This window comes from Hippichthys cyanospilos, chromosome 16 (assembly GCF_059441005.1).
Source record: "Hippichthys cyanospilos isolate Australia breed blue-spotted pipefish chromosome 16, RoL_Hcya_1.0, whole genome shotgun sequence".
Taxonomy (NCBI): domain Eukaryota; kingdom Metazoa; phylum Chordata; class Actinopteri; order Syngnathiformes; family Syngnathidae; genus Hippichthys; species Hippichthys cyanospilos.
Genome location: NC_142384.1, coordinates 2713602 through 2727013, shown reverse-complemented (window position 1 = coordinate 2727013; position 13412 = coordinate 2713602). Strand labels below are relative to the sequence as shown.

The following is a 13412-nucleotide window of genomic DNA, read 5'->3' as shown; positions in this document are numbered from 1 at the left end:
CCTTGGATTAGTTGTGAGATGAGTTGTGAATGCTAAAGAAGCGCCTAAAGAGTGGGTAACAAGGTCACGTACAGGCAATCATGGATGTGCCCAGCTGAAGTCATATCACTATGTACAGTATTTTGGAATATATTAAGCCAGGCTCTAATGCATATGTGCCACGGTAACTTGTGTTGACAAAGTGTGGCGCTGAGTAAGGGACTAAGGGGCCTGGGCTTTGGATTAAGATCCAAAATAGCTGGCACTAAAGTGTACATTCACTCCAGTTAGCCCAGGTGTAGGTAATTTTGCAGACAAGTGCAAGACGGTACAAAAGGTGGTTTGCTCCATTTTAGGCGAGTTGCTACCAATCAAACTGGTTCCTCTTTAAATGTAGTGCACGCACACCTCACATGGAGACATCTCTGTGCGGAAAACATTGCGATCAATGCATGACCAAAATAATGTCATTGCACGTTTGGCTCATTGGCTCGTGTGGCAACATTCCACTTTAAGAAGTTCCCATCATAAATGAATTATGAGCTGATTGCTGCTTACAACTAAAATATGACAGTGGACCTCATGTGTCTATTCCCACCACATATTGTTGTGGTTGTAGTGTCCCCTTGAATAGCTATATGACAGCAGGTGAGATTATTTAAAAATTCTAAACAATAATAATGATAATATTATTCATGTATTCATTGAATTGATCAAATTTATGAAAGACGATTACACAATTGTACAATTACATAAACGCACAGATGTGGCTCAGATCTGACTGCCTAGATACTGATCAAAGTCATCAAAACTACATTAGATCAGATGGTCAACATATAGCACCGGCCTTGGGGTTTTGTTCCAACAGACATAATATTGAGCAGAGGTCCCCATTCGTTTCGTTTACTCGTAATTTAGCAACATGACTAAGAAATGGATATCTATGAAAAATTTCTTTGGGAAGGAGAAAAGGTCCAGTGATGAGAAAAGAGAAGAGCCTACAGTTTCAAAATGAAAGAAAGAACACTTTTTCAGATGAATTACCAGGAATCATTCTTGAAATAAGGATTTAGCGCAGTAAGGACTACGACTGCAACTTTTCAGTCAAAAAGGACCCACAAACTGGCAAGGAATGGATTCACAACCTATTTGTTAACAAAGGTGAATCTAGTGTGGCTTTGCAAGAAGATGAAATTATAGATGTTCATCATTGTAGCAATTTCTCCTAAAGGGACCTACGTAAGTAGTCATTTCAAACGCTCACTTGTTTGGAAGACACATTACATGCATTAGTTTCAACATTAATGCATTTTTGGTACTGAAAAAGGTAGATTTTACTTTGATCATGGAAAGCCAGTGGCACCTGTTCCGTATACCCCCCCTTCCTCGTCCCGCTGCCCAGAGTAACTTATGGATGCAAGCCTGTTCACCAACATGTGCCCATGTCAGTCAGTCTTAACCACCCCCCACCCCCCGCCAGCCCTCTCTTATCGTCTTACTCCATGGGTTGGTCTCACGGTTTTTCAGTCTACCCCTGCCAGTGTCTTCAACACTGACCAGTCACTGAGGACTCTCATAAACGTGCTGACTGAAAATTGAGATTCAAATAGAGGACTTTTTTTCAATCCAAAAACGGTTGTGTGGATACTGGAAACACGTACCTGGAACTCAGCTTGGAATATTTTCTATTTACAGGAGCCTGTTAATTGGATGCCATCAGAGCTGGTGTCATTCTTCTTTGTGTAGTGACTACTTGATATTGGATTTAAGTTTGTGAGGCTGTGTGGGTGTTTGTAGGCCTGAACAGCAGTTAAGGCCTCCTGTGGTGAATCCAAGTTTATTCCTTGTTAGCTGGCCCGGTCTAGTCTTTGGACATGGCATCCTTAAGAAGTTTGATCATTGCGTTGCTCATGGTGCTGCTCTGCTCCTTCCACACCCCGCTGGCTCCTGTGGCCAAGGCGCAGGATCTGCCATTCCATTCTGAGCAAGGCCTGGTAGCTGATGACGATGATGATGATGACGACGATGATGATGATGGAGATGATGACGATGATGATGACGACGACGACGACGACGATGACGATGATGACGACGACGATGACGACGACGATGATGACGACGATGACGACGACGATGACGACGACGACGATGACGACGACGACGATGACGACGACGACGATGACGACGACGATGATGACGACGATGATGATGACGATGATGACGACGATAATGATGATGACGATGATGACGACGACGATGATGACGACGATGATGATGACGACGATGATGATGACGACGATGATGACGACGATGATGATGACGATGATGACGATGATGACGACGATGATCATGAAGGTTAGTTAATGTCGTACGTTCATGTAAAAGGCCATTTTCATGTCATGTCAGACCACTTCTTCCTGAAATCATTGTATTTCTGACACCCTTAATCTTTAATCAGGTTAAGAGATAAACAATATAGAAAGATAATGTGGGGTTGATTATGTTTTCTGATATACATCTTACTATTTTAGCGAAGCATCCTAACACATTCCAAAATCTTACATATTAGGTTCATAGATAATTGGAATTTATCCATGGTGAATGTGTATGGAGTAAGATTACTGTCAAAAAGAATTATGCATGTTTAACAACTGGCATGAGTACGACCCTAAATTGTGTTGAGTTTGAATTATTTTTGTATGACTACGATTCTAAATTGTGTTGAGTTTACCAATTAAAAATTTGCAAGTGCAAGTTATTTTGAAAACAACTCGTTTGCACGACTATAATCTGTGAGACACGACTTCATGTCTTTGCATGAATCTCTCCTTTGAATTTGTGGATCTGATCTTTTGCATTCGAGGATCTGAACCTTGGATTTGAGTTGAATATGCAAATTGCCTGGTAGCTTGGGGTGACGTCTCAAAGTCAATCGAATTGCTTGTCATCCGGCCATTGGGCAGCTCGCATGCGTTTTTTTGACAGCGATCTTATTCCATACATCGACAGTTGATAGTCTGCAATATGAATGCCCAATTTATTTGTAAATTATTTCATGAAATCGTACTGAGAGGCTTATGACTTGGAGCTAGCTAGCAAGCTAATGACCCATGACTCCAAATCGATATATTGTTTGGTAATATAAATTATAAATATTATTGTCCCGTCACAAGGTATTTTAACTAACGTGTGTACATTGTCCTTACGATTGAAGCCGGATGAGCAATTGGAAAATCCTGCTTGCCGTTTTGTTCGCATTCGATTCAGCCATTTTTTTCCTGCTTTATGCATGCGTGGCGTGAATGGCTCACAGATCGACTGACTTTTCTCGATAGCTTGGCGTGATGTCATCTTAATTTCCATAATCAACTCAAATTGCTGATATTGCTGATTGTTAGGTGGAAGTCATTAGCTCACCTTGGACCTTAATGAGGACAAGTGGTGCTCTCATGGAACGATAAATGGATGATTCTCAATAAAGCTGTGCATCAGTTTTACACATTCCAAGCAACTCCCTAGTCCAGACATGTCCAAAGTTCGGCCCGGGGGCCAAACGCGGCCCATGGTCAATTTCCATCCGGCCCGCAGCCTCCGTCATAAAATCAATGACGTCTGGCCCGTATGGAGAATTAATACATTGGGCAGCAGCGCTGTTACCTGCGTGTGCTAAATGCTGCCATCTATAGGCTCAATTAGGAACAGCAAATTAGTATATGAGGACTTGACTGTGTGAGCCCCTAATTTTCTAAAATGGCAACAATCAACAAAAGGAGGAAAGTTGAGCTGCTGTGTGACGCAGTGAGCTGCGGTCAGCACCAGCAGCTTTATATCGCCAACTTTTTCGGACAGCTGGATAAGGACAAGTTTCCGAGAGATTTGAGCATTTGGTAAGAAAATGCTGAACTTGTTCGGTTTGACGTATTTGTGTGAGAAGACATTCTCGGTTATGAACTTAAATAAGAGCCGTGTGAGGACACGGCTGTCGGACTCTCACTTACAAGACATCTTGCGCATCCATACTACTGCCATAGAGCCACACCTGGCCTTTGTCCTGCACTCCAGATCTGTTTCACCCATCACACTAATGCGGACAAGTCATTTTTCATTCACAATAAGTCTGAAAACGTTTTTTTTTCACTCCAGAATAATAACCATTTAAAAATCCAATCAACATTTATAGTTACTAATAACAGATTTTAAATGAGCCCTGCACTTATAGATATGACGATTACTTGTTCATTTCTCTGTTATTGTGTTTAAAAATTCTATGAATATTAAACTGCCATGGTGAGATTTTTTTTTATGTTTCAAATGTAATTTGTAATTTGTAATTGTAATTTTCAAATGTAATTACTTCTGTTCAACTGTTACAAAAAAGTAAGTTGAAGTGTTAAAAAAAGTGAAGTTAAGTGAATATTCAATTTCAATATTTAATGTCAATTCAATTTTGACATCCATGTTTCAAATTACCCAAAACACATGCTTAAGATAGCTGAAATGAAAATAAAAAAGCAAATGTTAAACACAGAACGGCTGCTGAAATGCATTTAAATTAATTGCTATTATATGTAAAGAACGCCTGCCAAGGTTGGCCCACCTACATTTTTAACACACCAAATCTGGCCCACTTTGCAAAAAGTTTGGACACCCCGGCCCTAGTCGTACCTTAAGTTTTGCCAAACTTAACAGCTCAAGACTCTTTACGGAAACATTGCAATAGTAAGTCGTAAGTAATAGTAAATTTTACTAAATCTTATTGATTAAACTTATTTGTTAACTTTTTTGAGTCATGCTTGCTGTATTGAATACTTTGGTAGTGACTGTCAGTGTAATGGATTGTATCCCCCACTTTTGTCCTCGGTTAAATAACTTTGCGCGTATTAGCGCTTTTGGATGCAGCAACAATGCAGACATAAATGGCAAAAGCAGCTTGTCCTTTAAACTGCTTATTCAGAGTAGCATCAGATTCAATTTGTTTGGGTAAAATATTTCCCCAAAATAGAACTAGAAGCTCCATTAGCATTTAGGTGCTGCCGCACTGGTAATTCTTCTACCTCTTATTGAGTGTATCATCCTTTATGTGCTTGCTATTTTCACTACTCTGAAAGTTTCATTGCAGATGATACAGTTAAAGAATTTGCTTGTACAAAATACCTATTCTTAAAGGGAAACTGTGTAATATTTAGACTCTTTTTCATTATAAAGGAATGAATTAAATGATTATACATTTCAAAAACTTAAAAAAAATGTTCTTAACGATCAACAGCTTGTTTTAAATATAATTGTCGGTCTAGTTATCATTAAATTATATTACATGGGGGTGGCATTTCTCTGGAGGCGGCCATGTTTGTTATAGCTAAGGACAGTGGTAAATGCTGCACCTCCTGCTGTCCACAATAAAAAAAACTGTCAAATCTTACAGAATGTCTCTTTAACAAAAGCATTTTCTCTTCTTTATACTCCATATACTTGCTCTGTGCTAGTGAAGAAATTACTAATATGGTTGTCACCTGGAATTACAAAACTATCATGGTATTCACTATTAAAACATATTAATTCAATTTCAATATCACTTGTTGATTCTTTCAAGTATCTTTGAATGAGATATTGGTTACACCATGGACTGGTCGCTAGCCACTCACAGGGCCATTGTATATAATTCTGTACAATTTTTATTCTAAAATCCACATAACAATCGGGGGAACAAGGTTGGAACTGAGAACAGCTAGGCACACCATATTTTATTAATCTAATCTAATGTTTAATTGTATTCATTTAAGTGCATTTTTGGAGGAACCGAAATAAAGCTGCCAACAAATTTAAATTAATAATGTTCTGAATATAATTATTATTATTGTCATTCACCTATATCCAATAACTGACTTAATAAAATTTAGTGTAATATTTCACATATGAATATGCCATATATAAATGTTCTATAACTCCAGCAAGAGAAAAGGGTGGTATGACATCACTGTGAAAATGACTTATTTCTGTTAACTGTACCTTTCTAATGTGTTGTCTGTGTTAACATATACCCAGAATACTGCCTGCAAAGCTACAGCTGTCACTGACCAATGACCTTAAACAAGAGCATAGTGTTTGTTCCAAGTCAGTCTGTTCGAAACTAGAATGCAAAATATAGCCCAATTCGGTTTGCCCGTACTGTTAAATTCAACTGATGTAGCAAGGATGATTGGTCAATGTTACAAAATGCTGCATGAGTTCAAAAGAGAGAGGGACGGATAAACCCTTACCCGTCCCACCTCTTTAATATCTTATACATGACCTTGATCATCTCTGCCGCTTGTCTTTAGAATTCTTATCATTCTTACAAAGTCCCTCCTCCACCACTTTCTAGCTTGGCAATTTCCCTTCCTGTCTCTTACGCTGTGTTCTTTTCCCTACCTAACTATAGAGTTATGAGCACTCTGGGGGAATTGAACTGGCCCGCCTGAAGCTCGTCTGTCCGAAGTTCTTCGTACAGTACACTAAATATGAACTTGGGGACTGCAGAAGTAATTGAGAGAGAGAGAGAGAGATTGGAAACACAAAAAGACAATTTTGCTGAGCCTGTTTTGGATTTTCTCTTCTAGTTTTTTGATTTTGTTTCCTTGGAAAGAATGCTTCCTATTTTGTTAATATCCATTCTAATTTTGGGAGGGGATTGGATTGAGCTGCATTTGTGTCCTGTTCATGTGAGTCTACAGAGAAAGAGAGACTGCTTGAAGGTTGAAAATTTCTACTCAAATGACTGAGGGAGATTTCAGCTTGAGGGGAGGTGCAGGAGGGCCTCTTTAGATAAATAAACTGTTTTTAAAGAGTGGCAAAAAAAATGAAAGACCTATCAACCTATCACTCCACATTTGATCCTATAAAATTTTTGGCTGATCAGACACTTGAATTAGCTTAGCTAGAAATAAGGTTTCTCTCTTTCTTCAGATCTCTGTATCTCTCTCTTTCTCTGTAGAATATTTATGCCATTGTTGAGCACAGAGGCAATCTGTTTGCAAAGAAATGAAATAACAGTAAATTGTGACGTTTCGTTGCATCCGCGGAACATCTGTGAAAACTTGTAATCATTACATGAAGGCATTTTCAATGCAGTTTTGTGACCTCCAAATGCTTGTTTGGCAATGAAATTGTTTTAAAATGATTGTGGACAAATTTGAGATACATTTTGAGGGCATGTTTCATTAATTAATATATTGATGGAAGGAAATTCTGCCCAGCCTTCAGGTAGAGAGTATTTGGGAAAAGAGAGAAATATCTAAGAGCTCGTCAATTTGTCAGAAGATGAAATGGTTCTCTACTTTTATCCTTCTTGTTTTTCTTTCTTAATGAAACAGTTTTATGTTGACTGTGAACAAAAAGCCAACACCATTATCCATGTTTTTAAACCTGTGTTAAATCATGAAATAAATCAAATTTACACAAATGTAAAGCGTGAGTAAATCAACATATCTGTAGCACTCAATACAAGCACGTTCTGTAATAATGTTTGGTCTGACCAATGCTTTGACGGACCTCATTTCTCTTAAGAATTGTGAAAGTGTGAGTAGTGACTGTTTTAATTGTGCTTTCTCAAATTATTTTATGCATGCTTTATGCTGCAGTAGATCTTATTGCAATCAAGGTACTTGCTGGGGAAATTCAAGGTGAGTTGTGTACATTGTGCAAAATACCTGCTTTAAGTGGAGATCAGCACCAAGTTCAATTATAAGAGGAAAAATTAACAGGTCGTAGCTCAATACAAGATATAGCCAATAAGACATCCACACTGCTGCATGTTTCTCAGCTCTTACCAGTACTTAACAGTTTTTACAATGTCTCTGACTGTTGAATAATTGCTATACATAAATGTATTTGATCGAAAACGAAAACAAAAACTTGTAGACACATTTATCAGATAATCATGATACAACACAATTTCACTTTGTGGTACTCTTTCAGCTTTAATATAATCTATTTTTTGTGTGAGGTAGTGTAAGCTTGAGGAAAGCCTTAATGGTTGGTCACCAGAAAATTGTGGATGTTGACCATATTTGCAGATGATGATGACAATGATGATGATGATGACGACGACGATGATGATGACGATGATGATGACGACGACGATGATGACGACGATGATGATGACGACGATGATGAAGACGACGACGATGATGACGATGACGACGATGATGATGATGACGATGATGATGATGACGACGATGATGATGATGATGACGACGATGATGATGATGACGACGATGATGACGACGACGATGATGATGATGATGACGATGATGATGATGATGACGACGATGATGACGACGACGATGATGACGACGATGATGATGACGACGATGATGACGACGATGATGATGATGATGACGACAATGATGATGATGACGATGACAATGATGATGATGGTGATGATGACGATGACAACGATGATGACGACGATGATAATGGCGACGGCAAATATCACAAGGGCTCTGTCTGTGCATACTGCGAATTCTGTGAGGTGAGTCTACCTCTTACAAATAAATACCATATTTCTTCGAGTACAAGTCGAGTTTTTGTCCTCATTTTCAAACCCCATATTAGGGGTGTCAACTTATAACCGTATAACAGACCAATTTTTTACACATATCTGTCTTTGAATAACATTAATTTGAATGTGAAATAAGTTATGTCATTTACAAGGCTTAAAATGGTTATATATATCTTTAACTCCATATAGTTAGTTTGTATCTCTTTTAAAGTGTTTGTACAGAACATCGCAAAATGCACTTTGGTAAAGCACTGCCTCATTCCCTCTGTTGTTGACAACGAGGCTTCATGCATCATATTTTGACAGTTATTTTGACTGCGTGTTATGAAAAGGAAACGATGGATTGACTTGTACGTTTGAGACAAAACTGCGAGAGCGGTGGCACGCAAGGATGTTAGGAGGTGGGAGGGAGACCTTCCATGCTGATGTCAGTCGTCACTTGGATAAAGAAAGCTTCGGATAGTATCTTGTCGTCACTTGGATAAAGAAAGCTTCGGATAGTATTTTAAGTAAGATGATCAGCAAATCATCTCCAACGATCTCCATTTCAAACAAATTGGACAGGTCCAAAGATGACTAACCGTGGAACAGTAACGACAACAGTATGTTATCCGATAAAGAAATGCCTATAAAAGTACTGTTATTTAAAAACACAAACCATGTATTATATTTGGACAACCATGATCTATCTATGTAACCACTAACGTCAGGGGTAGTCTTATGATTGTATTTTATTAAATTCACCCAAATTGAAATGAAAAATGGGGGTGTGACTTATAAGTGAGATCCACAAATACTCAGAGATATACAGTAAAGGAATTGACAATGACAATAAAAACTATGTATCATCCCAAATTCAAATTTCTGCAAAAATGTCAAAATCCTTATGCTACTTGCATTGCTTGCTCTGCACATGTAACCACTTTTAAAACTCTATAAGTTCTGATATATGATATGTGACTGTTTGGCACGTTATCTCTTTTTAGCACTGTGACAGCTGTGATAAATGTCCTTGTGAAGAAGGAGACAAGTCGGAACACTGCAATGACTGCAAGGTGAGACACATGGAAGCTTATGAGCTGCTCATTCTCAGCCTTGATATTAGTCATTGTACTGTAAATACAAAAGCCTGGAAAATGGCATTATGGCTTTACATAGCAGAAATAATTGAATAAATAATTGAATAACAGTTCAATTTCACTGTCCCCCTATTAGTCACAGCATCATTTTCCTACGCTACATCATACAAACTTATTTTCCAACCCATGTTTGAAAACGCAAGCCCTAAAGATCTAAATGTTAAATACCAATTGTACAGAAGTATGAACAAGCCAGGATTTTATGTAACCTTAAAAACATATGTAAAATACCATGCATGTCACAGGTCACCAAGATTTGCTGAAGTAACACTTCTATTTATTTACCAGCTGTAAATCAGACTTCTAATGAAATAATTACGTTACAAGTGACTACCTCACAGTTAAGAGGTGTAGCTTTGATCAAAATATTGAATAAAACACACACACACACACCCACATACATATATGTGGGTGTGTGTGTGTATATATATATATATATATATATATATATATATATATATATATATATATATATATATATATATATATATATATATATATATATATATATATATATATATGTAACAGTGGCATTCCGTGCATTTCACACTCAGGCTAGTGGGCTAGTTACGCTTTTTTCAGAGTATGTAAACTTCAATAATTTCTAATTAACACACTCAAAACGGCTGTCCCCAAGGTATTTCAATACAAAATCCCTTCATCTTTTCTTCTTCAGAAAGACTTTCATGACTTGCTTGTAGTAGTTTGTCTTCGCATTGCATTTCCAATAAAATATCCTTTTGTATTGACATGGACGCCAATGCTGAAAGTCGCGTCAGTCCAATTTCTGTTTTGCTCTTCTTCAGCCATTTTGGGTTAAAAAAAAATCGTCTGCGAGCCTGGCTTCGATGTACACTGAATAAATTAATAAATTAAGTACTAAATTAATTAATAAATTAATCAAACCTATAAAAAAAAAAAAGACGCGAGCAATACTTGGGAAGTTGTGGCCTACCTTATTTAGTGCCATTTAGATGTTGAAAAACGACAATAACATTTGTGAAAGTAATTATATATATATATATATATATATATATATATATATATATATATATATATATATATATATATATATATGTGTGCATGCATCAAGTACAAGATAAAAAAAAACTAAAGTTACAGAATATTATTTAGCAAAGTAAAGGTAACAACAATTCAGTTGACTGTATGATGACATTAAGCACAGACATACAGAACTACCAAAAACATGTGACTATAGTATATTCCAAATAAACTCTGATCACGTATATGATCACAATTTGAAGAACATTTTTGTTATAGTTACAGCTCATTTTAGTTACCTCAAGTTCTCTTTTCAAGCACTTTTTAACATTATATTTGGTATTGCGTTTTTTATGTTATTTTATTTTATTCTACTTTAATAAACTTGGTTGACACACGTCATCTTCTTTTTACTTCTTACAAGGATAGGGGGCAGACATTTCAAGTGTCACTGCTGCACATTGCAAGTTAACTGTTGATTTTGTTCATTCTTTCCACAGATGTGCAGTTTCTGCCACGTGTGTCCTGCATGTCAAACTCTTTGCCAACCAGGTGCGTGAATATAAAATCAAGGAAATCTTTCAAGAAAGTGAAATTTAGCAAATAGGGAAAAACGGAGATATTTACTGCCTGTTTGCAAGAACCTTGGCTCCATGTAGACAAGGCCTCAGTCTCGTAAAACATCTTGTCTCGTGGGATTTGTGTCTCTGCAATCCCTAATGATTGGCCATTAGAAGAAAATAATGAAGTGAAATTGACGACAAAAAAAATTCTGTTTCCTCCAGGGGGCTTCCTTGACAAAGTTACTGGGTCAATATACAAGTAAGTCTCTGCAGTCTATTAAAATTTACTTATTTTCAAATCTTATTCATTGTTGTCTGTTATCTACTTTTTGTGTCTCACTCCATAGGACTGTTGCCGATGTATTTGAGGAAGAAGACGAGAACAACTGATGTTGTTTGTTAAATGACAAAACAAATAATTTGTGCCACTCAAATGCAAAAAACAATGTGTGGAATTAAATTTTAAAAATTAGTTTTTTTTTTTTTTGTTTTTTTTTAATTTAATTGGTGTTTCATGTATTGCTTAAAGCACATCAAGTACATGGCTGATTAGCCTGAAATCTGTTCTGGGGGGGCATAGGGAAACCAAAGCTATCTCAGCAGTTACGCAAAACAAACATTTGGAAACTGATTTTCGACAATCAGCAATCAAAAACAAAAACAAAGAAGTGCAGACCACATTTGTCACAGTCCACCTGCTCAGCCACTTCAGTTCCAGCCTCACCACACCTGCTCAACCCTTCGGCCAATCAGCCCTAAACACCAACCGCTGCTACTAATCACGTCAGTATATAACGCGGTCTCTTCCTCGCAGCCCCTACTAGATTGTCTCTACGCGCCACGCCGAGCTTTCCAGCGATTCATCCTGCCTGTCTGCCCGTGTATTGATTCGGTCCGTCCCTGTTTATCCGATAGCCTGCCACTAGTGATGAGTTAATGAGGCGTTATGGAGTGTGTCGTCACAATGACACACTGTGTTGATACTGTGTTGATACTGAGTCACCGAATACTGACACCTACTGGACTTTAAAAATTCCTGCAGGCAATCCACTTCACAGACAGAACTGACACCAGCCTGCAACCCTAATGAGGATAAGCGGCTACAGGAAATGGATGGATGGAGTCTTTGCATTCATAAAGCATTAACCCATATCTTTAAATAAAGTGAATGTGTAGCATAATGTGACAATCTAAGAGATAATTATGTGAACGAGGATGCTTGAGGACAATTTGTCCACAAATTTTTATTTTAAAAAAAAAAGTGTTTTTCCAGTGTTTTAAAATTTAATCTGTTACATTTCTTGGAAGCAATTTCTCCTGGAGAAAACATGTTCACAGGGGACAGATGACGCCGGCATACAAAGGAACTCCTCTCCTAGGTAGCGTTGCACTTCGGAGATTGCATCTGATGTTGCATTTTTGCTTTGTCCCACCTCCTCATCAAAATCCTGCCAAGTTCATCTTACAGAAATTAAATAAAAGAAAATTAGCAATTAAGTACAATGTCCGAAAAAAAAAATGTGAATAACATACCAGATGTGGTTGTAGGAAGCTGTGACGGTCCAGGCTGGGCCTCATTTGTGCGCTCAATGGCACGCATGCACTCAGACCGAAGACTACTTACCGCCCCAGTGCACCTGGAGGAACTGCGGAACCCAAGTGATTTCAGTCTGGAATCAGGAAGTGTCGCTATGGTTAACACACTCGAAGACTCCAGAATGGAAGTAGTGGGTGTGAGTTGACACTTCAGGTGTCCCTGCAATTGTATGGCTGCCTGTGTGTGGAAAGTTGAAGTGTGACGCTCAAGTGCAAGATGGAGCATTTTCATCACCGGGATGACATTTGAACCTGACACCTGCTTCTCTTCAGACAACTACACTGTAGATTGATGGAATGGAGCAAGCACGAGAAGTGCTTCTCTTATGATGGTAAACTTATCAGCTGTCAGTGGAGTCAAATCAGTCTTCAGAGAGGCCAGGAATTACCCACACTGGTTCCCTCTTATCATGCAGCCTTGACAGCATTTCATAGGTTACCGTTCCAGTGTGTTGGCACCGCATTGATGAGTTTCAAAGTTGATGGTCCAATCTGTTGTTGCACCTGAGCGAGATTCTCCTTGGCTGTAGTGCTTGAATGAAAATATGTAACTATGTGCCTAGCTTTGTTCCTAATAGATGTGAGTGCGGGGAC

The 13412-nt window shown here is 38.0% G+C and overlaps 1 protein-coding gene across 1 annotated transcript; it reads left to right on the top strand.

The window, feature by feature from the left end:
• The first annotated feature begins 1491 nt into the window (after positions 1-1491).
• Positions 1492-11694, top strand: LOC148410169 (uncharacterized). The gene is made up of 6 exons (XM_088436635.1): positions 1492-2334; positions 8031-8488; positions 9505-9573; positions 11160-11211; positions 11445-11481; positions 11570-11694. The coding sequence occupies exons 1-6, from the start codon at positions 1854-1856 to the stop codon at positions 11610-11612; spliced, it is 1140 nt and encodes a 379-aa protein (XP_088292761.1). The 5' UTR covers positions 1492-1853; the 3' UTR covers positions 11613-11694.
• The last annotated feature ends 1718 nt before the right edge of the window (positions 11695-13412 follow it).

Excerpts from the sequence above, each read along its gene's own strand:
- LOC148410169 (XM_088436635.1), top strand. The coding sequence starts at position 1,854 with ATGGCATCCTTAAGAAGTTTGATCATTGCGTTGCTCATGGTGCTGCTC. Across the intron at positions 8,489-9,504 it reads CATACTGCGAATTCTGTGAG|CACTGTGACAGCTGTGATAA; the intron begins GTGAGTCTACCT and ends ATCTCTTTTTAG. Across the intron at positions 9,574-11,159 it reads AACACTGCAATGACTGCAAG|ATGTGCAGTTTCTGCCACGT; the intron begins GTGAGACACATG and ends TTCTTTCCACAG.